The following is a 23370-nucleotide window of genomic DNA, read 5'->3' as shown; positions in this document are numbered from 1 at the left end:
GCAGGCACGGAGAGAACATGCAAACTCCCCACAGGTCAGGCTGCATTTGAACCACTGTCCTCAAAACTGTGAGGCACTGTGCCGCCCCAAAGTTTTTCATGTTCAGTTAAATAATTCCTTACGGAACTATTCACAAAGGAAAGTAAAAATGTAATTTCAATTTTGAGGGAGAACGTTTCTGTAAATTTACTGTAACCCTAATAATAATGACCAAACCTTTTGAAATGTTTTGAAAAAGCCTCATATCTTCCGTCAGACCATTACCACACACGTTTATGTCAAAGCGCTCCCTAGTGGACACCTAAACTTGTGCAGCGCACAACTGATAGTGAGCAAAGAGGAACACGGTGCAATAGCAGAAATCACACCGACATTTTAGATTCTTTTTTTTTGTTTCAATATACTCTACAGTCCTCACCTTGAAAAAAAACTTTGGAACATGTCCAATGGGAGTTGTTCCTTTTGGCATGAACCGAGAGAAATGTTTGCTGTTGTTTTCTTGAGAAATTCTTCTTACTTTTGCATTCTTTCCTGCTGATGGAGCACGTGGTCTGGACACCGCAAGGTTCTTCTGGACTGATGGCCCCACTCTCTGTTGGCTGGCCTGTGCAACTGAACTGTGGCTTTGTTTTTCTGGAATGCCTTGGTAACATTTGTCTCGGGAACCCATTTCCATTGCTCTCCCTTTAGAAGAGGGGGATTGGAGTAATGGAGCGCAGAACTGGCCTGATGGGTCCCGCACTAGTTGATTGATATGACGAGTTGGGCAACGAGTGAATTTTGTGCTCCCATGCAACTGTACCAAATCCATTTGCCTCTGAAGGATGCCCACTATGTTCCTTTGTCGTGAAGCAAGGGAGATAAGTTGAATTTTCAGCCCATGTTGAAGATTCGGTGTATAAATACATCTGTCAAGAGAAACATTTGTTGCTATTTATAAGATGTATACCATCAGAAAAAAAAAATAATGACAAAAAATGAAAATAGAGCAGACTTATTATGAAGCATATGTTTAAAATGACAATGACTTACTTGTATTTGTGGGTGAGATTATCTTTCTCCAAGCGTTGCCTGACGAGGACCTCAGTCAGTACCTTAAGAATCTCTGTTAGTGCTGCATAATATCTGACTGTAAAACAACAACAGAAAAATTACACATTCTGGGCATCCAGTACTTTGAGCCGCATCATCAAACAGCATTTTGCACACTATCAAGCTCGTATTAGCATCTTCAGCTCCAAACAAGTTGATTATGTTGGTTATTGGAGTTTACTTTACAAAAAACGATGATGAATATTATCATTCCTTTCAGCGAAGCTGCAGGTCTACCTCCATCCTCTGTTTGTGTCAGAGGCCAAGTAGACATTTCCATTTGCTTCTCCTCTATTCCCTTCAAAATCTCCTGAATGGCCACTGATTGTTTCAACTATAGGAAAAAAAAACGGGAAGAATTTTGGTGCTATTTAATCAGCAAACATCCCCACAAAACTATAATAACTGATTCACTCATTCTTAACACTCTAACACGAATAAAGTATATGTAATAATAATACAGTGGACCCCCGCATACCTGCGGTACAGTACATGCGGATTCCGCTATTGGTGAATTTTTAAAAAATATGTATTTTTGGGGGGTACCCAACCCCCATTTTTCATGGAAAACACTTTATGCCAGTACATCACCGCTTATTTAAGAATTTTTGGGATTTAAAAAAAAAAAAAAAAAAAAAAAAAAAAATTATAAAAAATAATTTTTTAATGCAATTATAATGGGCATCATTTATTTGCGGATTTTGGCTATTCATAGTCAGGTCTGGTCCCCGCGAATAGTGGGCGTCCACTGTACTAATAATGCTGCTGTCTAAGTTCCCTCATCTATCTAAACTAACTCTCACATTATCAGTCATGGTGTCTTTCGTTCTCTTCTGAATTTCTGCAGCTTTTACGGCTCTTCCCTCATCTGCTGATTCTCTGGCGTGTACACTTGTTGCCGTGTCACTTTGGGTGGGATCGATGCTCAAATGGCAGTGTGGCTGCTTATGGCAGTAAGCCTCTGTGGAAGTCTCACCTGAGAAGAAAGAATTTGGGTAAAATTGTAAAACGTAATAAGCAAATGGGGCGTGGGGGGTGACGGTTACGGGTCACTATTGTCCCGTGACCGTCTCGCCTCACCCCCACCAGTCTCTCCAATTTTATTTCACCACACCCCACAACACACAATCACGGTACAGGGATCATGGTTGCCAGTCGGGGACCTGGTAACCATTGTAATAGGGTGGGTGGTGGGTTTTCACATTTCTCTTGGCTTGACTCCTGGGGCCTGTGCCCGCCTCGGTTGTCGGGCCGCGGAAAGATAGGGGTCCGACCCCCCCACCCCTTTGGGCCCCGCCTTATATATATATATATATATATATATATATATATACACACACACATCCATACATATATATAGTGTGTGTGTGAGTGTGTGTGTGCCTGATATGTCATCACTCACCATTGTCTGCCACATAGGCTATCAAGTTTCCTTGCTCCATCCCAGAAGCAGTCTTTTGTGGACTTATCTCCATCTTGTTTTTCTGCTCCTTGCTCGAGGTTTCTAAAGCTAAATGATGTCTTTCCAAGCCTGCCATTGTCCCTCCACTTTGGATGGGATCCAAACCATGTAACAGGCTTATGGAGTCATCATCAGACGTCTCATGTTCCTGATTGCAGCTGTCAATATTTTCCCTTCAAAAGAAAAATGTAAAATGTACAGTAACCCTTTTCTGAAACAATTATTGTCTTTGATTATACTATACATTTAAAAAAATATCTGATTCATCCATTTTGTAAAATGCTTATTCTGTTAAGGGTCACAGGGTGAAAACCTACCAATCACAGGGCACATATTGAGACAGACAGTCACTGAGGTGGAAGTGATTGTTGTTCGTTCAAATGTACGTATATACTGGTAGCGTGAACGAGCCTGATGTTTTAATGTGCCTCATGTGAGCGTTTGAATCGATTGTCTTCCCTTCTCTTGGTCCCTCTTGGATGAATGATTAAAGACCATGTAAAGCGGCAAAAATATCTTGTAAATTTGACACATCACAGAGAAGAGTATTGTTAACAAGCCTGCCAAATTTCAATGAATAATAAAATAATAATAATCGCAGCATAGAGCCTATATAAAATTAGGTTCTGAAATCATTAAAAAAATAGAGCCCACCTTCAAGCTTTAGGTGTGTCCACTGAATACGCTGAAAACACGGCCTGCTCGACCTTCACCTGTCAGTCAAATATATTTGTCCGTACAGTATCTATTCAAGCAGTCAGCTACTAGCTTCTGTAGTCATCTACCGGCTGAATATCGTGTGCTGCTGTGTTTAAAAAACAGTTAACTTTCTCTGAAGTGTCTCTGTTATGTGGGAACCCACACACAACAACACCAAGTGAGGTGCTGATTTTTTAAATGACTGTTAGCTCACGAGCTCATGAGTGCTACCCAATGTAATAATATCCATCCATTTTCTGAGCCGCTTCTCCTCGCTATGGTCGCGGGCGTGCTGGAGCCTATCCCAGCTATCATCGGGCAGGAGGCGGGGTCCACCCTGAACTGGTTGCCAGCCATTCGCAAGGCACATACAGACATCTTTTCCAAGATGGCGCCTACGAGTGTGGTCGCCTCGGTAACGCGCTCTCTAGTATTGTTTTTGTGTTTTTCGTCCGTCTTTGGAGACCTTACACGACTCACTTACACAAGGGGAGACCTGCTAACCATCAAGGAGGCTACTCCGGACTTTCTGTCACCAACTTTCGCAAATCCGCTCAGTTTTTCCCCGAGTTACTCACTGGTGCGTCGTCCGCGGTTTTCGGCGCATGGAGACGGAAGCGGCGCCACAGAGGGAAACGGGCCGGCATTCAGGTGAAACTCCGCAAGAGAGGACACAGATTGGCGTTCCCGTCGATCCACCTCGCGAATGTACGCTCCCTACCCAACAAAATGGACGAGCTTCATCTTCTGTTAAAGACCAGTAAAGACTTCGGACGTTTCGCGGCCATGTGCTTCACGGAGACCTGGCTTTGCGACGCTGTACCCGATAGCGCAGTCATGCTTCCACATTCATCGAGCGGACCGCGACATGGAATCATCGGGGAAAACAAAGGGCGGCGGGATATGCCTCTATATCAACGAAAAATGGTGTACGGACGTCACGGTGCTCAGCACACACTGCAGCCCGCATTTGGAGTCGCTATTTTTAAACTGTAAACCATTCTACTCGCCACGTGAGTTCGCATCATTCATACTGGCTGGCGCGTACAAGCTAACACGAACGCCGCACTGCTAACGCTCGCCGAACAAGTCAACGAAATTGAAAAAAAACACCTGGACTCACCCCTCATTATTCTCGGGGACTTTAACAAATCTAAACTCAACCACGAACTCCCTAAATACAAGCAGCACATCGACTGTCCTACCAGGGAAAATAATACTTGAGACCACTGCTACACTACGGTAAAAAACGCATACCGTGCTATACCTCGTGCAGCCCTGGGCTCGTCTGATCACTGCTTAATTCACTTATTACCGACGTACAGGCAAGAACTTAAATGCGCGAAGCCTACAGTGAAAACAGTGAAAAAGTGGACCAATGAAGCCAAGATGGAACTTCAAAGCTGTTTAGACTGCACAGACTGGAGTGTCTTTGAAAATTCAGCTGGCAGCCTGGATGAATATACGGACACTGTCACATTCTATATCAGTTTCTGTGAAGAGGTTTGTGTACCAACAAAATCATTTCGCACATTCAACAACAACAAGCCGTGGTTCACTGCTAAACTTAAGCAGCTTCGCCAAGCTAAGGAGGACGCATATCAGAGCGGGGACAGGGCCCTGTATAATCGAGCTAGAAACCAGCTGACTAAAGAAATTAACATTGCAAAGAGAATCTATGCAGCAAAGTTGGAAAATCAGTTTAGCGCAAACGACTAAATCAGTCTGGCATGCATTCCAATCGCTGACTAATTACAAGCGACGATCCCCCCAAGCTGAGAACAATAGCACACTAGCCAACGACTTGAATACCTTCTACTGCAGATTTGAAAAGGACACTTTCACACCACACACCCACCCGGCCGCACCCGCGACCACAATCACACCTCTGACTTCTGCGTTAACCATTCATGAACAGGATATGAGACGCATCTTCAAACAACAAAAGATTAACAAAGCGGCAGGCCCGGACCATGTGTCCCCATCCTGCCTCAAAGTCTGCGCGGACCAGCTCGCTCCAGTCTTCACTCAGATCTTCAATAGATCTCTGGAAATGTGCGATGTTCCATCCTGTTTCAAACGCTCCACCATCATTCCAGTCCCCAAGAAACCTGCAATCTCGGGTCTGAATGACTACAGGCCTGTTGCTTTGACATCTGTGGTCATGAAGTCCTTTGAACATCTCGTGCTGGACCACCTCAAGAGTGTCACAGGTCCCCTGCTGGACCCCCTGCAGTTTGCCTACCAAGCGAACAGGTCATCCTAGAACACTTCGACAGTACATTAATGAGGGAAAAAAAATGATTTTAGCAAACGGCTGCAATTTAACAAAGAGTGGGAAATTTTAGGGGGTCTGAATACTTTCCGTACCCACTGTATATAGTGGGGTAGGGGGCGGCTCATGGCCAGAATGTACGCCCAAGGCCAAGTGCATAATTGGGCTTGTTTTTAACCTCGCCATCTTAGGAAAACAAAAAATGGGGCAAAACAGTTTTGACGTCATATCCCACGAATTCAGTACTGTTGTATTATTGTTCTCAGTCTTTGCAAATATTTTCAGCACTTCAAGCATATTTTATGTACTTAGAAACAAATCATTAAAATGACTTCACAGGGTCCATAAGAATGTGTCCTGTGACCGAAGGGCCCCTGTTTCAATTTTATGGCCTGATAGTATCAATCCGTTTAGACTGCCTTGTATGACACGCTAAATCAACCCACTGAAAGGTAAAGATGATTCTGATTCTGATTCTGATTCTGAATACTTTAAAATGCAACATTTTGCTGATCAGTTACAGCCACTGAAACATCACACTCACCCAATGGGAAAACAAATACTGTTGACTGGGTCAAACATGTCCAGAGTTTCCATCTGCACTTCCTCCCCTAGAAAACAAATATGGTTAACTTTAGCTGCAAACAGATGTTAATACAAAGGACTACAAAAACACTGTCATCTGTGGTTCTCTCCATGTACAAAATCAGACTAATCAGTGTACATGAAACCATGATTATAGATGATGGAGATTATACTTTGCAGAGCAGGAATCAATAGCCAAATAGCATTTTCCCATTTTTATGCTTTAAATTTCTGTGTAGATTGTTTCGGATGTGTTTAAATCATCACATGGACCATATAATCATGTGAGAAATTCTTTAATTATCAACCTTCAAAAAGTGTTGATTGGAAAAAAACAAATATTACAATAAACACAATACAGCGACAATAAAACTAGTCAAACTAAGTTATTGTAGTGAAATTCACCTCAATTATGGCAGAACTCCAATTAACACGAACCAATTAGATTTGCCCAACAAGTACCCTCTACAATGCATGCAGTAAAATGTGACAACAGAGGGCAACTAATATTCCGTATACTGTACGTATAATTAAATTACAGCAAGGCTAATTTTCTTGTAAAACAGCTCTGTTTTCAAACCATTCAGTGGGGAAGGTATAAGAATTAGCCAATTCTACAATGCTTGAAGATGAGTAATCTTGTGTGGTTTTAATGGCCCAGTCCACTAACTCATCAGAACTCTCTCCAAGGTAGTCAACCGTTTGATCACTGTAACTGTCTGTCTCTTCTTCTGGAAGACCCCAAAAGAAGCTGGTATCAGCTTGTGTCGAAATCAGCTGGCTTGCCGGATGAGGAAGCTCCTTTTTTCCAGGAAACCAGGAGGGGTCGCTGGGTTGTAAAGGTGCTAGATGTAATACACACACATGCATTACCACTATTATTTGTACAAATTATAACATGACAAATCAAGAACTTGATTTTATTTGCTGATATAATTACCAATAGTTGATGTCTTTCTCTGGTTCTTTTTTGGAACCAAAGCCTTGTTGTGATGTGTTTGATAATATCCTACATTTTGGACCTCTTCTTCCTGTCGCAGACAATTGTATATTTATAGAATGAGTTCACATTAGTTAGGTACAAGTTTGACATACAATACAAAGGATCTGTACACAATTCCTGGAAGCTGAAAACATCCCAGTTCTTGCATGGCCAGCATACTCCCCGGACATGTCACCCATTGAGCCTGTTTGGGATGCTCTGGATCGGCATATACGACAGCGTGTTCCACTTCCTGCCAAGATCCAGCAACTTCGCACAGCCATTGAAGAGGAGTGGACCAACAATCCACAGGCCACAATCAACGACCTGATCAACTCTGTACGAAGGAGATGTGTTGCACTGCTTGAGGCAAATGGTGGTCACACCAGATACTGACTGATTTTCTGACCCCCCCAGACCCCCACAATAAAGCAAAACTACACGTTTTAGAGTGGCCTTTTATTGTGGCCAGCCTAAGGCACACCAGTGCGATAATCATGCTGTCTAATCAGCATCTTGATATGCCACACCTGTGACGTGGGATGGATTATCTCGACAAAGGACAAATGCTCACTAACACAGATTTAGACAGATTTGTGAACAATATTGGAGGGAAATGGCCTATGACAGAGTACCCAGAGAGGAACTGTGGTACTGCATGCAGAAGTCTGGAGTGGCAGAGAAGTATGTTAGAATAATACAGGACATGTACGAGGGCAGCAGAACAGCGGTGAGGTGTGCTGTAGGTGTGACAGACGAATTTAAGGTGGAGGTGGGACTGCATCAGGGATCAGCCCTGAGCCCCTTCCTGTTTGCAGGGGTGATGGATAGGCTGACAGATGAGGTTAGACTGGAAACCCGTGGACCATGATGTTTGCAGATGACATTGTGATCTGCAGTGAAAGCAGGGAGCAAGTGGAGGAACAGTTAGAAAGATGGAGGCATGCACTGGAAGTCAGAGGAATGAAGATTAGCCGAAGTAAGACAGAATATATGTGCATGAATGAGAGGGGTGGAGGGGGAAGAGTGAGGCTACAGGGAGAAGAGATAGCAAGGGTGGAGGACTTTAAATACTTGGGGTCAACCGTCCAGAGCAATGGGGAGTGTGGTCAGGAAATGAAGAAACGGGTCCAAGCAGGTTGGAACGGGTGGAGGAAGGTGTCAGGTGTGTTATGTGTCAGAAGAGTCTCTGCTAGGATGAAGGACAAAGTTTATAAAACAGTGGTGAGGCCAGCCATGATGCACGGATTAGAGACAGTGGCACTGAAGAGACAACAGGAAGCAGAGCTGGAGGTGGCGGAAATGAAGATGTTGAGGTTCGCTCTCGGAGTGACCAGGTTAGATAAGATTAGGTTCGATGTTTTGGAGACAAAGTTAGAGAGAGCAGACTTTGATGGTTTGGTCACGTCCAGAGGAGAAATAGTGAGTATATTGGTAGAAGGATGATGAGGATGGAGCTGCCAGGCAAGAGCGCTAGAGGAAGACCAAAGAGAAGGTTGATGGATGTCGTGAGGGAAGACATGAGGGCAGTTGGTGTTGGAGAGGAGGATGCAGGAGATAGGCTTACATGGAAAAGGATGACACGCTGTGGCGACCCCTAAAGCGACAAGCCCAAAGGAAAAGAAGATTTGAGGGAAATCGCCTTTTGTGTATGTAGAAAAAGTTTTTGATTTTGAGTCCAGCTCACAAAAAATGGGAGCAAAAACAAAAGTGTTGCGTTTATATTTTTGTTCAGTATAGAAAACTAAGACTGCTTTTCTATTAGACAGGGCTTTGACGCCATCTTGGTGCCAAGGAACTGCAGTATGTTGAATTGTCACATTTCGACTGGGAGGCAAGCTTTGAATGTCGGTGCTGACCTAGGTTTAGCCCAAGAGAGTCATTTCCGCATGTGGACTGGTGCATGTACAGTTTAAACAATTACCGGTAATACAGTATAAACACTTTGTGTGTCAAGGGGGTAGAATGGGGGCTCGCTATTCGTGGCAGGGCTCAGTCCGTACTTCCCGAGAATAGCGGGGGATTATTGTAGTCACTTTACAAGAATACATTCCTTCAATATTGTTCTCAGTTTTATATTTTGACTACTCACATTATGAAGCTGCACATCCTCATGGATTTCCATGCCCACATCTTGGTTTTGTTCGGTATTGGTGGTCTCTGCTGCAACCACAAGGAGGACATTTTTTTCACACAAGTCTCAACACAAATCTCAAGGTCTATTTGGTTGAAAAACTGCTATTCTGACCCCAACACCAGGGAGCCAGGCTCTTGATTTTGGACACACACACACACACACACACACACACATACACACACAAACACACACACAACAAAACAAAACAAAACAAAACAAAAATTTAAAATAATAATCAAATGGAAAAAGAAAAAAAGAATTATAAAATTAAAAATAAATATTGGGAGTATTTCAAGCTTATAATTGCTACTGAACTCAGCAGCATGTGTCCTGACGAAGATCAGAAGGCATATTACACTGATTTTAAAATCATTGCATTGGCTCCCCGTGTGTTTCAAGATTGAGTTGAAGTACTTTTAAATGTCTTCACAGTCTTGGGCCTTCTTATCTTTCAGAACTCATTTTATCGTACGAACCCTCGCGGACCCTGAGGTCCTCTGGCTCACGCTCACGGCAAGGCAGCGTTTGAGTTTTATGGCCTGTTTGTGGAACAGCCTGCCGGAGAACCTCAGAGCCGGAGAGAATGTTCTTGTTTTTAAGAACAGGTTCAAGACCCACCTTTTTAATTTAGCTTTTAACTAATGCTATCTTTCTTGTTTCTCTTCTTCTTTTTATCTTAGTTTTATTTTACTTTTATGATCATTCTGTGATTATATTTATTAAATTTTATCTTATATCATATCGTTACGTCAATTATTTATGCTTTTATGTTTTTATCATTTTAGTCTTTATAGTTTAGGTTTGTTTTATATATTTTAGTCATATTTTACTATTTACAGTGTTTCCTCAGATGGAGCCCTCTGCACCTGGATCTATGGTGGGCTGTGGTCACAGTCCTGTCTGACCCCCAACTGCCGTGCGTACAGCTCATTGCGCAGCTACATTGAGGGCTCCATCCGGGTGGCCTGTGCCCATGGTCTATGGTCTGATCCTGGTACAGACGGTTCCCTGAGATCGTGTTTTCCTTACCTAGATGCTCTGTACTCGGCCTCAGGTTATTAGGTCATCACAATCCATCCATCCATTTTCTACCGCTTATCCAGGTCGGTAGCTTTAGCAGGGACGCCCAGACTTCCCTCTCCCCAGCCACTTCATCCAGCTCTTCTGGGGTGATCCCGAGGCATTCCCAGGGCAGTCGAAGGACGTAGTCTCTCCAGCGTGTCCTGCATCGTCCCCGGGGTCTCCTCTCGGTGGGACGTGCCCGGAACACCTCACCAGGGAGGCGTCCGGGAGGCATCCGAATCAGATCCCCCAGCCACCTCATCTGGCTCCTCTCGATGTATCGGTCCATTGTGGTAAAGAAGGAGCTAAGCCGAAAGGCGAAGCTCTCAATTTACCGGTCGATCTACGTTCCTACCCTCACCTATGGTCACGAGCTGTGGGTCATGACCGAAAGAACGAGAGCCCGGATACAAGCGGCCAAAATGAGTTTCCTCCGCAGGGTGTCCGGGCTCTCCCTTAGAAAGAGGGTGAGAAGCTCGGTCATCCGGGAGGATCTCAGAGTAGAGCCGCTGCTCCTCCACATCGAGAGGAGCCAGATGTGGTCATCACAATATTATTTTTAAACCTGTGTGTGTGTGTGCATGCGTACGGGTGTGTGTGTCCTGTGGACAAGCAGCGGGGGGGGGGTTCACATATTTTGTTTTTATTCTTGTAAAGTGCTTTGGGTTGCATTATTTTTGTGTATGAAAAGCGCTTACAAATAAAGTTTGATTGATTGATTGAAAAAAGGAATATTCTCCTGAATGGATCAGTTTTCAGAGTTTGCATTTTTCTCACATTATGTACTGATGTATCTCCACTCTAAGTAGTAGAATGTAACCCGGCGTAATATAATATTAACCACATATTCATTATTATACAGTATACGATGATAGTATGATTGTAAAATATTTGCAATTACGATTGCATATGCGGTCATCAATAAAACTGATTTCCCATCTTATACGATATACAGTGTACAGGTAATGCAATCATGCACATTGCTATTCAATATGTGCTCGGCTGACAATGTTGCTTATTATACTGCAACTCGCCAACAATCTTAACTTTCATAATGGAGGAATTCACCAAAAAGCCACTTTTAAATCATTTAAAGCCATCTCACTCATGTTTGTCTGTGTGTAACACAGATGCCAACCCCAATCATCAAATCTGGATACATTCTGGATATTTTGTCAGGAACATTTGGATTTTGTCAGGAAAATTTGCTTCTCAGCTAACAAAAACACCAACCAGAAAAACTAACTAACTAACACTAATATTTTCTTTGTATTTGTATTTCACAAAACAAAATATTGACATTATTATTATATTGATTTCAGTTCGGACTAAATTGCTAATTATACATTTATGTAGTGACCATTCTATTTACAGAATGACACATTACAAGAAATATCAGGTTGCATGCTCCTTTGGCAAAGCCAAAATGTAAAAGTAAAAAAATATAAGGAATTTTTGTGAACATTTATTGTGCGGATTTCGAAACTCAAAATCAAAATCAGCAGTCTCAGAATGTATAGGCTATAAAATATGTATTCATGTACATACATGGTGGTTGTGATCATGTGGGTTTAAGGTGTGTGTATGTGTGGGCATGTATATGTGTTTCAATACATATGTACAGTACATGTTTACACATGTAGATCATGTCGGTGCTGTAGGGCTGTCCTGGTTGACACGCCTCTGCAACATCGCGTGGACATCGGGGACAGTGCCTCTGGATTGGCAGACTGGGGTGGTGGTCCCCCTTTTTAAGAAGGGGGACCGGAGGGTGTGTTCCAACTACAGGGGGATCACACTCCTCAGCCTCCCTGGTAAGGTCTATTCGGGGGTGCTGGAGAGGAGGGTCCGTCGGGAAGTTGAATCTCAGATTCAGGAGGAGCAGTGTGGTTTTCGTCCTGGCCGTGGAACAGTGGACCAGCTCTCCACCCTCGGCAGGGTCCTCGAGGGTGCATGGGAGTTCACCCAACAAGTCTACATGTGTTTTGTGGACTTGGAGAATGCGTTCGACCGTGTCCCTCGGGGGGTCCTGTGGGGGGTGCTTCGGGAGTATGGGGTACCGAACCCCCTGATACGGGCTGTTCGGTCCCCGTACGACTGGAGTCAGAGTTTGGTCCACATATCCGGCAGTAAGTCTGACTCGTTTCCGGTTAGGATTGGACTCCGCCAAGGGTGCCCTTTGTCACCGATTCTGTTCATAACTTTTATGGACAGAATTTTAAGGTGCAGCCGAGGCGTCGAGGGGGTCCGGTTTAGTGGCCTCAGTATTGCATCTCTGCTTTTTGCAGATGATGTGGTCCTGTTGGCTTCATCAAGCCGTGACCTCCAACTCTCACTGGAGCAGTTCGCAGCTGAGTGTCAAGCGGCTGGGATGAGAATCAGCACCTCCAAATGTGAGACCATGGTCCTCAGTCGGTAAAGGGTGGCGTGCCCTCTCCAGGTCGGGGATGAAATCCTGCCCCAAGTGGAGGAGTTCAAGTATCTTGGGGTCTTGTTCACGAGTGAGGGAAGAATGGAACGGGAGATCGACAGGCGGATCGGTGCAGCGTCTGCAGTGATGCGGACTTTGTATCGATCCGTTGTGGTAAAGAAGGAGCTAAGCGGAAAGGCGAAGCTCGCGATTTAGCTGTCGATCTACGTTCCTACCCTCACCTATGGTCATGAGCTGTGGGTCATGACTGAAAGAACAAGATCCAGGATACAAGCGGCTGAAATGAGTTTCCTCCGCAGGGTGTCCGGGCTCTCCCTTCGAGATAGGGTGAGAAGCTCGGTCATCCGGGAGGATCTCAGAGTAGAGCCGCTGCTCCTCCACATCGAGAGGAGCCAGATGAGGTGGCTGGGGCATCTGATTCGGATGCCTCCCTGACGCCTCCCCGGTGAGGTGTTCGGAGCACATCCCACCGGGAGGAGACCCCGGGGACGACCCAGGACACGCTGGAGAGACTACGTCCTTCGGCTGGCCTGGGAACGCCTCAGGATCCCCCCGGAAGAGCTGGATGAAGTGGCTGGGGAGAGGGAAGTCAGGGCGTCCCTGCTAAAGCCACTGCCCCCGCGACCCGACCTCGGATAAGCGATAGAAAATGGATGGATGGATGGATGGAAAGTTTTGGGTGCATCAGTACAGGCTGAAATAACAACTTTGTTGCATTCTTCATCTCTGCCACTACGGAAAGTTAGTTTTAGAGGGAAGAAATTACTCATCGTTGGCTGTGGCTGTAATGTCGACCTACTAGTATGTCTACTACTACTGTCTACTAGTAGTATGTCTACTACTATACCATAAATAACACACCTCACACATACGAATTACATCGAATGTATGAAACTGGAAATTCTCACACATTTATTAACTTGATGAATGCCAGTTCATATGTTATGCATACACACCGTTTGATTGTTAAAATTATATGATGTTCTTAGTCTGAACTACGGTCATTAAAAGAAGATTAAATCATACCTATTATTTCTCCTCCAGTGTCAACCGGCCTGTTGCCTTTAGGTTTTATTTTAGCCACTTGTACTTGACCAGAACCTTCTTCAGGAATGCCAAATATAGTTTCTTCCTCCTTGGTTTTCAACAGTGGATGTGCGCCATGTTTCAGCAGCAGCTCCTCTACCTGTAGTCAAACAAAATCAGCTGTTGCATTTCCTGGAAATGACAAAAGGAAGGTGTTTTTTAAATCTTACTGTAAGTTGGGGATGTTCGATACCAGTACGAGTATTCAATCTTGAGTACTCGCCGATACTGAGTACTGATACCACCAGTACTTTTGATACTTTTGATTTCAGTTAACACAATGACCAAATTGTGAACAAAGCTCTTTTTTTTTTTTTTTTTTCCCCCACAAGGTGGCGGCGCGTGTATACGCAGCGGCTGCTCTCTGTCCCAAAACAAACGGTGTTTTCATGTTTTTCGTCTTATAAATCAGAGTGTTTTAGTCTGTCTTCGTCGTGTCTACATGTTCCAAGACGCAGATACAGTCACAAGCTTCTGCTCGACATTGGCACAACTAATTTCACGGAGTTAAACTCTACACTCACTGAGGCGCTACGGAACTGTGGGTGCCGACAACAGCTGCGACCCCCACTCCTGCATCGTGCCCAGAGTGGGCACATCCCCATCTTACTGTTATGCTAATGCAAGTTTACAGACTACTGGTTAAAGTCTCCCAAGCAGTTAGGAAACAGGTACGAGTGTGGCCAGAAGGGTCCCTTGAGGCACTTAAAGACTGTTTTGCCACCACAGACTGGACCATGTTCAAACAGGCTGCCACCTTCAACTCCATCACAGACCTTCAGGAGTGCACAGAGACTGTTACTGCCTACATCAGTAAGTGCATGGATGATGTCACCATCACTAAGTCCATCACTCTCCATTCCAATCAGAAGCTATGGATGTCGGGGGAGGTCTACCGACTACTGAAGGTCCGCAACGTGGCTTTTAGGTCTGGGGAAGAGGAGGCCTGAGGAGAGCCAGGGCCCATCTGTTCCATGGCATCAGGGAGGCCAAGAGGGAGTACTCCAGGAAGATCGCTCACTGTTTCAGTGACAGCAGTGACACCAGGAGTCTGTGGCGAGGTATTCAGACCATTACGGACTATAAACCCTCACCACAGAACTGTGACAGTTTCACCTTGCTGCTAAATGAGCTGAATGACTTCCTTGCTCGCTTTGAGGCACACAAGCGCCCCCCTACACACAAGACTCCACGCCCTCCTGGTGACCAAGTGCTGACACTGACCCGGGACAGTGTGAAAAGATCTCTCGATAGGATCAACACACGAAACGCCCCGGGACCAGGCAACATACCAGGTCGTGTTCTGAGGGACTGTGCAACTGAACTCACAGATGTCTTCACCGACATCTTCAACACCACCTTGAGTCAGAGTGTTGTCCCCATGTGCTTCAGGAGTGAGGTGAGCCGCCTGGCCGCGTGGTCCATGGACAACAATCTCTCCCTGAATGTGGAAAAAAAACCAAGGAGATTTTTGTGGACTTCAGGAGAGCACACTCCCAGCATGCTCCCCTGAACATCAACGGTACAGCGGTGGAGAGGGTGCACAGCACCAAGTTCCTGGGAGTGCACATCACCGAGGACCTCTCCTGGAACAGCAATACCTCATCACTGGCCAAGAAACCTCACCAGCATCTCTACTTACTGCGCAAGCTGAGAAGAGCCAGAGCCCTGACCCTCATCATGTGCTTGTTTTACAGAGGGACCATAGAGAGCATCTTGACCAACTGCATCAGTGTATGGGACGGAGCCTGCACCGCATCCTTCCGCAAGACTCTCCATCACATAGTGAGGGCAGCTGAGAAGATCATCGGAACCTCTCTTCCCTCCCTGCAGGATATTTACAGCACCCACCTCACCCGCAAAGCCCTCCGCATAGCGGGGGATGCCACCCATCCGTCACACAACCTCTTCAGTCTGCTGCCATCAGGCAGGTGACTGCGGAGTCTGCGGGCCAGGACTAGCCGACTCAAAGACAGTTTTATTCAACAGGCTATCAGGAATCTGAACTCTGCCCCCTCTACCTCTTCTGTCCTCTGACCACCTGAACTCTGACGCCCTGCAAACATGTAGATGCACACACACTGACACACACAAAAACAACACGCACACACTCACACTACACTCAGTGTCGCACCAGCCACTTGAGCAGCATTGGGGTTTTGTTATCTAATTTATAAATGTCTTATTTGCCTTGAATCTCTGACCTTCACTATGTCACACACGTCACCTGACCTTTGATATTTGCACATTCAATAAATACTTTTTACACTGTATATACTATAGTTTATTTAGCTTTTATATTGATGTTATTATTTTGTAGCACCGCGGGGCCTTGAGTACCGTAATTTCAGTCCTCTGTATGTGTTACGCATATTGAAGAATTGACAATAAAAGTACATTGAACCTTTCTTTCTTTCAGACGGACACCATGATTCAGCAATGTTTCAAACCGCTGCAGTGTTGCGCCAACTACTGGCAAAGAAGACTTACTTGAAGACAGATTTTTTTTTTTTCCTACCTTAAGTATCTGTGGCTGTTATCGGCAGCCTTCATGAATATCCAATACCTTGAGATAAGGCCGGTATCGGCCCAATACTGATAACTGCCATCAGTACTTGCCCATACCTACTTTAAGTATTAAGTATTTTTAAAGTACCCTTTTATTGCCAAATGTGATGGCCTCATGCAATGGTGTAACTTTCTTTCGTGTTGCAATGTTGACCAGAGCTCCAGCATTAATCAGACAAAAACAAGCCTCATACTGATTACGGAGAGCAGCTTCATGTAGGGCTGTTCGTCCTAGAAGCAAGAAAGATATAAACAGGACCAAAATAAAATAGAACAAAATGCACTGCTTTGAACAGCCTGAATTTACACTGCACCTTACCTGTATGGTCAGCCATGTTGACATTTGGTCTAAGCTTTAGGATGTCTTTCAGCAGCTGAATATCTCCATTAAGTACAGCTTCATGGAGCAAAGTCTCACCAAAGCGATTCCTTCGGTTCACAACTTGGAGTTTAAGAGTTGTGCCTGTGCATGTCATGTCAATGGATAGGGAAGAGAAATCGTCAAAGGCATCCATTTGCTCCAGTAAAATCTCTTCAATATTCTTCTCATATTCCTGGAAATTTCATATCACATACTAACATGGTTTGGGGCACTACTGAGCTGCCTGCAAATACAGTATAAGGATAATTAACATGTAGGAACACTCAATAACATGCAAAACACTTGCAATTTACAAGAGATACTGTAAATGTGTGATGGTCTGTGTTTTGGTTTGGGCTGTGTTTGGTTTTGTCTCATGTTTTCCTGTGTTCCATGTTTTTTATGTCTTGTGTTCAAATTTAGTTATTGTGTCCACCTGTTCTCGTCAACCTTCTACCTTGTGTCGACTAATCAGCTCCCTCCACCCACTCGTGTCTTGTCCAGGTGTTCCTCGTTGTCTCGGCAATCTGTATTGAGTTCGCTGGTTTCTTTCAGTTCTTGTCGGTTCATTGTCATTGTCAGATGTCATTGTGTCGGTCTGTGTCACATGTCAAAGTCGCCTGTAGTTTCAGTTGTCATGTCTTCTTTCCAGTTTTAGGTTTGTTCAAGTGTTTCTTTGTTACTTTGATGATCAGTTTTGGGACTTTGTCTAGTTTGCTTTTTCCATGATCCTTGTTTGCCTTTGATGTAGAATCAAATATCATTTTCGAGACTTCTGCCTTGCCTCCCTGCTTCCCTGCATTTGGGTCCTGCACGTTTTTTCCTTGCCTTCAAAAAAAAAACCCCTACATGACAAATGAACAATGACAATGTATACCTGTCGAAGATTTCTTCAATGTTGGGAGAATTTTACTACAAGCACTAGCACTGGTCTTCATATTCTTTTGAAATTTTCTGTTAAAAGAAAAATGATTTCATTAATAAAAATGCCAAACATTAATTATTACCTTGATCCAGAGACATACCATGACTCATACAGTAAGCCATAAAATTTTTCATATTTTCCACCTCATTACATGCCTGAATTTCACAAAAGACAAAGATTACATTAAACATGTACCTTGCTTTTGTAGTCATGCTCTTTTGCAGAATGTTGGCACGTGAATGAATTCCAGTGGTAGTTGTGAGATGATGGCCCACACTTACTTGCTGACCTGGAGGGACCTTTGTGGAAGTCAAATTGTGTAAAATCCCAAAACACTTTCCTATTTACTACTTAAATGAAAAGTTCAAAACTGAACATGAGATAATTTCAAAGGATGTGAAAGTAGGGTTTTGCAATTTAGTCGACTGAACATTTTTTTCTTCTTTTGCTCAAATTTGTTCAAATAAAAGTTACTCAGACATATTACTCTTGTTTGATGTGGTAGATTTTTTTTCTAATGTGTGGGAAAAAGAATCGCTACCCTAAATATATGATACCTTTTAATTGAAAATCTATCAGCAAGTATTAGAGATTATTTTCAGTTGCTCAGGTTGTTTATTGGTTGGTCACTAGGGGCCAACATATATATACATGTAGTGTTCCCTCGCCACTTCGTGCTTCACGTTTTGCGGGTTTTTCCAAAATATACATAAAAAATAAATACAGCCATATCATAGCTTTGTACATGCCTGTACTGTACGGGCACTCATACAAGGCGCGTGATTGGTTCCCGGCGCGACATCGGCCAATGAGAGCACGAGTGGATTTGTCCCGTGAGCCGATTGGCTGCGCATCATCGCAGCCTCAGCCAGCATCTTCCCTTGTTGTGTCTCACCAGTCTCGTCCACGCTGTTGTGTTCGCAATAACCTATTTTTGTTGAAGGGATAATTTTTTGGATTAGTTAAGCAACCCCTTACAATGCCGTCGAAGCGCTGTGCCCCTGCGAAAGCTTCCCCCGGGGCGCCCAAGAGGAAGAAGAAAATGATGATGTCCATCAGCGAAAAAGTGAAACTTTTAGATTTGATCAAAGAGGGCAGAAGTTATGCATCTGTAGATCAAGAAAGAGGACGCAAAACACGGGGGGGTCAAATCCTACTTTGCGGTTTCACCTTTCGCGGGGGGTTCTGGTCCCCATTAACCGTGAAAAACGAGGCAACACTGTATATATATATAACATATACAGTACATACATACATACAGTACATAGAGTATACAGGTGGAGTCTGTTGGTAAAACTAAAGTAAGCAGAAGGCTTGTGGCCTTTTCGAGCTATTAGGAAACTGAAATATTTCAGAAGAACACATGCAACTCTTTTACTACGAAGCCACGCTCTTGTAACACGTGCAGAATGTGGTTTGGCATTGTCTTGCTGAAATAAGCAGGGGCGTCCATGAAAAAGACGTTGCTTGGATGGCAGCACATGTTTCTCCAAAACCTGTATGTACCTTTCAGCATTAATGGTGCCTTCACAGATGTGTAAGTTACCCATGCCATTGGCACTAACACAGCCCCATACCATCACAGATGCTGGCTTTTGAACTTTGCGTCCATAACAGTCCGGATGGTTCTTTTCCTCTTTGGCCCGGAAGACGCGATGTCCACAATTTCCAAAAGCAATTTGAAATGTGGACTTGTCGGACCACAGAACACTTTTCCACTTTGCATCAGTCCATCTTAGATGAGCTCGGGCCCAGAGAAGCCAGTGGTGTTTCTGGGTGTTGTTGATAAATGGCTTTTGCTTTGCATAGTAGAGTTTCAAGTTGCACTTACGGATGTAGCGACGAACTGTATTTACTGACATTGGTTTTCTGAAGTGTTCCTGAGCCCATGTGGTGATATCCTTTACACATTGACGTCGGTTTGGATGCAGTACCGCCTGAGGGATCTGGAGATGATTTCTCCAGATTCTCTGAACCATTTGATGATATTAGGGACCATAGATGATGAAATCCCTAAATTCCTTGCAATTGTACATTGAGGAACATTGTCCTTAAACTGTTCAACTATTTTGTCACACACTTGTTCACAAAGAGGCGAACCTCGCCCCATCTTTGCTTGTGAATGACTGAGCAATTCAGGGAAGCTCCTTTTCTACCCAATCATGGCACACACCTGTTCCCAATTATCCAATCTGCCATGCGATTGGCTGGCGACCAGTTCAGGGTGTACCCCGCCCGAAGATAGCTGGGATTGGCTCCAGCACGCCCGAGCCCAGGATAAGCGGTACAGAAAATGGATGGATGGATACTTTTACTTGAGTCAGATTATTGTCAAGCAACAGTAAAGTACAATATTTGGCTACTCTACGCACCTCTGCCTTTTCCAAAACGTTCAAGATTTCTAAAAAAACACAGGGTCAGTTGTTTTGATCTGCAGTGACCGAATAAATTCACGTGGCTCAGACGTATAAAGGAAGACATGCCCTGTACTATATCACTGGCATGGGACCGAAACCGCATATGTCCACATTTGGTCAATTTCAAATTTTTTCACAAGTCGATAATATTGGTCAGTCCCTACGTGGGTATGTTTTTTTTATTAAATCATTATATTATATCATATATTCATAAATTATTTACCAATATAAAGAAAGTGTTGAAAATGCAATTTTATTGGCACAGCAAACCTGCCGTTTTTTGGTTTCCTGGGTTCCACCTGACATCAGCGATATAGGAGATGCATTCCGCGCTCAATGTGGCACCTATCTATATTATGTATGTTAATGGTGGTTGCTACTTGCTAACTGGTACATTTAAATTGATTGATTAAATGTCAAGGAAAATGGCTATACTTTTGCCGAGTATGTAATGCAAAATACAGACATTATTTTTCTATTGATTGTGCGTCGTGCAAACCCGTTGTGGACTGCTTTCAGAGATTTTGGCCCTGACATTAATTGGCGGAGAATATCGGTGTTTGTTGTTTTGTTTTGCCTTCACTGGCGGCGGGTTAACAACAGCCCTGTTTTTATTGAATGGAGAATATTGCCGTGAAGCGCAATAGAGGACTAAATGGGGCAGGAGAATCTTTCTGAAAGTGTGTTCCTCGCCAGCAGACGAACTACGGGCTGTAAGAAAACTACACTTGCTTGTTTACTTTCAAACTCAGTTTATAGCAAATATGTGTGACATCATGCGCGCTGTGATTGCCAGATTATAACTTCAGTGTCGCGGCCATCGACATATATGATCCTGGTGCCCTCGCATTGGGCGTTGAAGATTTCAATCTTACTCCTCTCTCTCTTGTCGATTGACATGTGAAGCACAACATGTGACACAAGAGGGAATAAAATTCTGTATCTCCTGTATGCTAAATGTAAAGGAAGCACTTGTATATATTAATTGGAAAATCATATTTTATTTAGTTATTTATGATTGTATTATTATAATTTAATTGTCTTTCATGTTTTATGTACAGTAGAGTCCTATAACTCAAAGACAGTTGAGTATTTTTTTAATTCATTGTGACTAGAAAATATCAGTTTCATTGTTAAAATACGCCCGTTTGATACTTCCTTCTTCTCTTCATGCCAGATGAATGGAAAATGACGAACATGGTCAGATTAAGGTGCTTACAAACATCACGAAAGTTTAGTTTCAATCATGCAGCCATTTTCTATACTTACTGTTTATCCTCATTAAGGTTGTGGGTGAGCTCGAGCCTCTCCCAGCTCACTTTGGGCAGAGGCGGGGTATACCCTGGACTGGTCAATGAAAGGGCACAAGACAATCAACTAGGCCTGTCACGATAATAATTTTTAAAAGATGATATATTTTCCCCAAAACTATCACGATAAATGATAATGTGGTTTTTTTTAATGCTTCTGAACTCGTGAAAAATAAGGCTCGCCCTCATTATTTTTTTACTTCTTTATTTTATTTGTATTTTTTTTTTGCTTTTAAATGATTGTTGTTGTTATTATTATAATTTCCTTTTTTTCTATTCATTTGTTTTTTTTTACTCTGATATGGATGCCCCTGGGTCTGAAATAAAGATTAAAGAGCTGCAAGACTAGCATGGTTTACATGGAGCCTTCTATTCCAATTATAATCGGTTTAGAAGCCCAAACCGAGTGAAAATGCTCCATATACACATATCAGTCAGAATAAAGAAGCCGAATCCAAATGGAATTTCATTCGGTTTCACAGATGTGGAATATTCCTTTTGACAAACTGATCAGAAGTAAATTTTCGCCGTGTGAACCGTCATTTAGAATAGAGTCGGGAAAAGTTTTGTCTGCGCATGCACCGTCTCGACGTGAATGCGCAGTGACGTCATCGTTTACACGCCGCGTAAATATGGCGGCTCCATAACTCGCTAGCTTGTTAGCTTGCAAATAAACAGTTAACTTTCCCTTAGTTGTCTCTGTTGTGTGAACCGACGATCGGCACATGGAGCAAGGCTGTGGAATATTAGCGTTCCATGAGCCAAACTCACATTATACCTATTGACAATTTGGAGTGTTCAATTAACTGGTAACCGGAGAAAACCCACGCAAGTACGAGGAGCACATGCAAACTCCACATAGGAAGGTCAGAGCCAAGATTAAACTCCAAACTAGGTGAGGCAGATGAGCCAACCACTCAACCGCTGTGTTCCCCCAATTTAATTTATTGCCAAGTTGTTTTTTGAGTGTTCTCATTTCTTCATTATGGATTACTGAAACTAAATGAATAAGGCCTCATCTCAACCTTTTCTTTCATCCATCCTTCCATTTTCTCATCGTCACTAGGGTCGCGGGCGTCCCGGAGCCTATCCCAGCTATCTTCGGGCGAGAGACGGGAACACCCTGAACTGGTTGCCAGCCAATCGCAGGGCACATAGAAACAAACGATCATTCGCGCTCACCTTCATACCTGCGGGCAATTTAGAGTCTCCAATCAACCTACCATGCATGTTTTTGGGATGTGGTCGGGGATTTGAACCCCGGTCCCCAGACCTGTGAGGAAGATGTGTTAACCGGCTAGTTACGGACCGTACACTAGGAAATTACAATGTTCTGACTGGAAGTTGAGGAACATTGAATCTATTTCTCACAAAATGTTACCATGTTGGACATATTTATATCGACAGTTATACAATTACAGTAATACCCACTGATTCATAGACTTCATATTTGAAAAACCACAATGCTATGTTTCCATGCCCAATATGTAATAGCTACGTACATTTTACTGTGCACACAAGCTAGCTTGCTAGCTGAACCTTCACTCCTGGTTTGCTGTTGCTAAACAGCTCTTATATTGATATTATATATTATATATCGTGTATTAGAAACAATTGACAGACTATACGATACAATTGCCTGAAAAACTCTTGTCTCCCACCTTCTAGGAAGTGTCGAAGTAAAAGACTGTAAATAAAAGTGAGCGTATGATGACGTGACGTCAATCGAGTGGCGCGAATTCACATTACAGTACAGTACTTACTGCGCATGTACGCAGAGGAACACTGATTTTCCAACCATACAAAAAAGGATGTGAAATGATTTTTACACTTTTTATGACATTTAGTTTATCAACGGCGCTCTCAATCTCAGTCTCGTCTGTCCTGACGCGTGCATCACGAATGTACCTGTAAATGCAAAGCTGCGTTGACGCAGGGTAGAATTAAATATAAAATTTCTAAACGACGTGCCTACGTG

The 23370-nt window shown here is 43.5% G+C and overlaps 2 protein-coding genes across 4 annotated transcripts in view; both read right to left on the bottom strand.

Annotated features, from left to right (window-relative positions):
- LOC133475450 (uncharacterized) overlaps nucleotides 1-23096 on the bottom strand; it is a 29585-nt gene extending 6489 nt beyond the window's left edge. The window contains exons 1-7 of the mRNA XM_061768313.1: nucleotides 23054-23096; nucleotides 6073-6139; nucleotides 2495-2727; nucleotides 1896-2068; nucleotides 1330-1426; nucleotides 1033-1129; nucleotides 518-908 (exon numbers count right to left, since the gene is read on the bottom strand). Coding sequence (XP_061624297.1) covers nucleotides 518-908; nucleotides 1033-1129; nucleotides 1330-1426; nucleotides 1896-2068; nucleotides 2495-2727; nucleotides 6073-6125 — 1044 coding nt within the window. The 5' untranslated portion in view covers nucleotides 6126-6139; nucleotides 23054-23096. The remainder of the gene's footprint in view (nucleotides 1-517; nucleotides 909-1032; nucleotides 1130-1329; nucleotides 1427-1895; nucleotides 2069-2494; nucleotides 2728-6072; nucleotides 6140-23053) is intronic.
- Nucleotides 6400-23265, bottom strand: ankrd31 (ankyrin repeat domain 31). 3 transcript variants are annotated; one of them, XM_061768320.1, is made up of 9 exons: nucleotides 23156-23265; nucleotides 17861-17954; nucleotides 17618-17694; nucleotides 16699-16842; nucleotides 16468-16610; nucleotides 13752-13911; nucleotides 9188-9255; nucleotides 7054-7144; nucleotides 6400-6958 (listed from the first exon to the last, which is right to left on the bottom strand). In XM_061768320.1, the coding sequence occupies exons 1-9, from the start codon at nucleotides 23160-23162 to the stop codon at nucleotides 6660-6662; spliced, it is 1083 nt and encodes a 360-aa protein (XP_061624304.1). In that variant the 5' UTR covers nucleotides 23163-23265; the 3' UTR covers nucleotides 6400-6659. The 3 variants fall into 3 exon arrangements, with proteins under 3 accessions (XP_061624304.1, XP_061624303.1, XP_061624305.1); XM_061768319.1 differs by having other exon boundaries at nucleotides 9188-9258; nucleotides 23156-23258; XM_061768321.1 differs by lacking the exons at nucleotides 17618-17694; nucleotides 17861-17954; nucleotides 23156-23265 and adding an exon at nucleotides 17198-17578 and having other exon boundaries at nucleotides 9188-9258.
- Nucleotides 23266-23370: the final 105 nt, after the last annotated feature.

The sequence above is a fragment of the Phyllopteryx taeniolatus genome, chromosome 3, assembly GCF_024500385.1.
Source record: "Phyllopteryx taeniolatus isolate TA_2022b chromosome 3, UOR_Ptae_1.2, whole genome shotgun sequence".
Classification (NCBI taxonomy): domain Eukaryota; kingdom Metazoa; phylum Chordata; class Actinopteri; order Syngnathiformes; family Syngnathidae; genus Phyllopteryx; species Phyllopteryx taeniolatus.
This window is presented reverse-complemented; position numbering and strand designations above follow the sequence as displayed.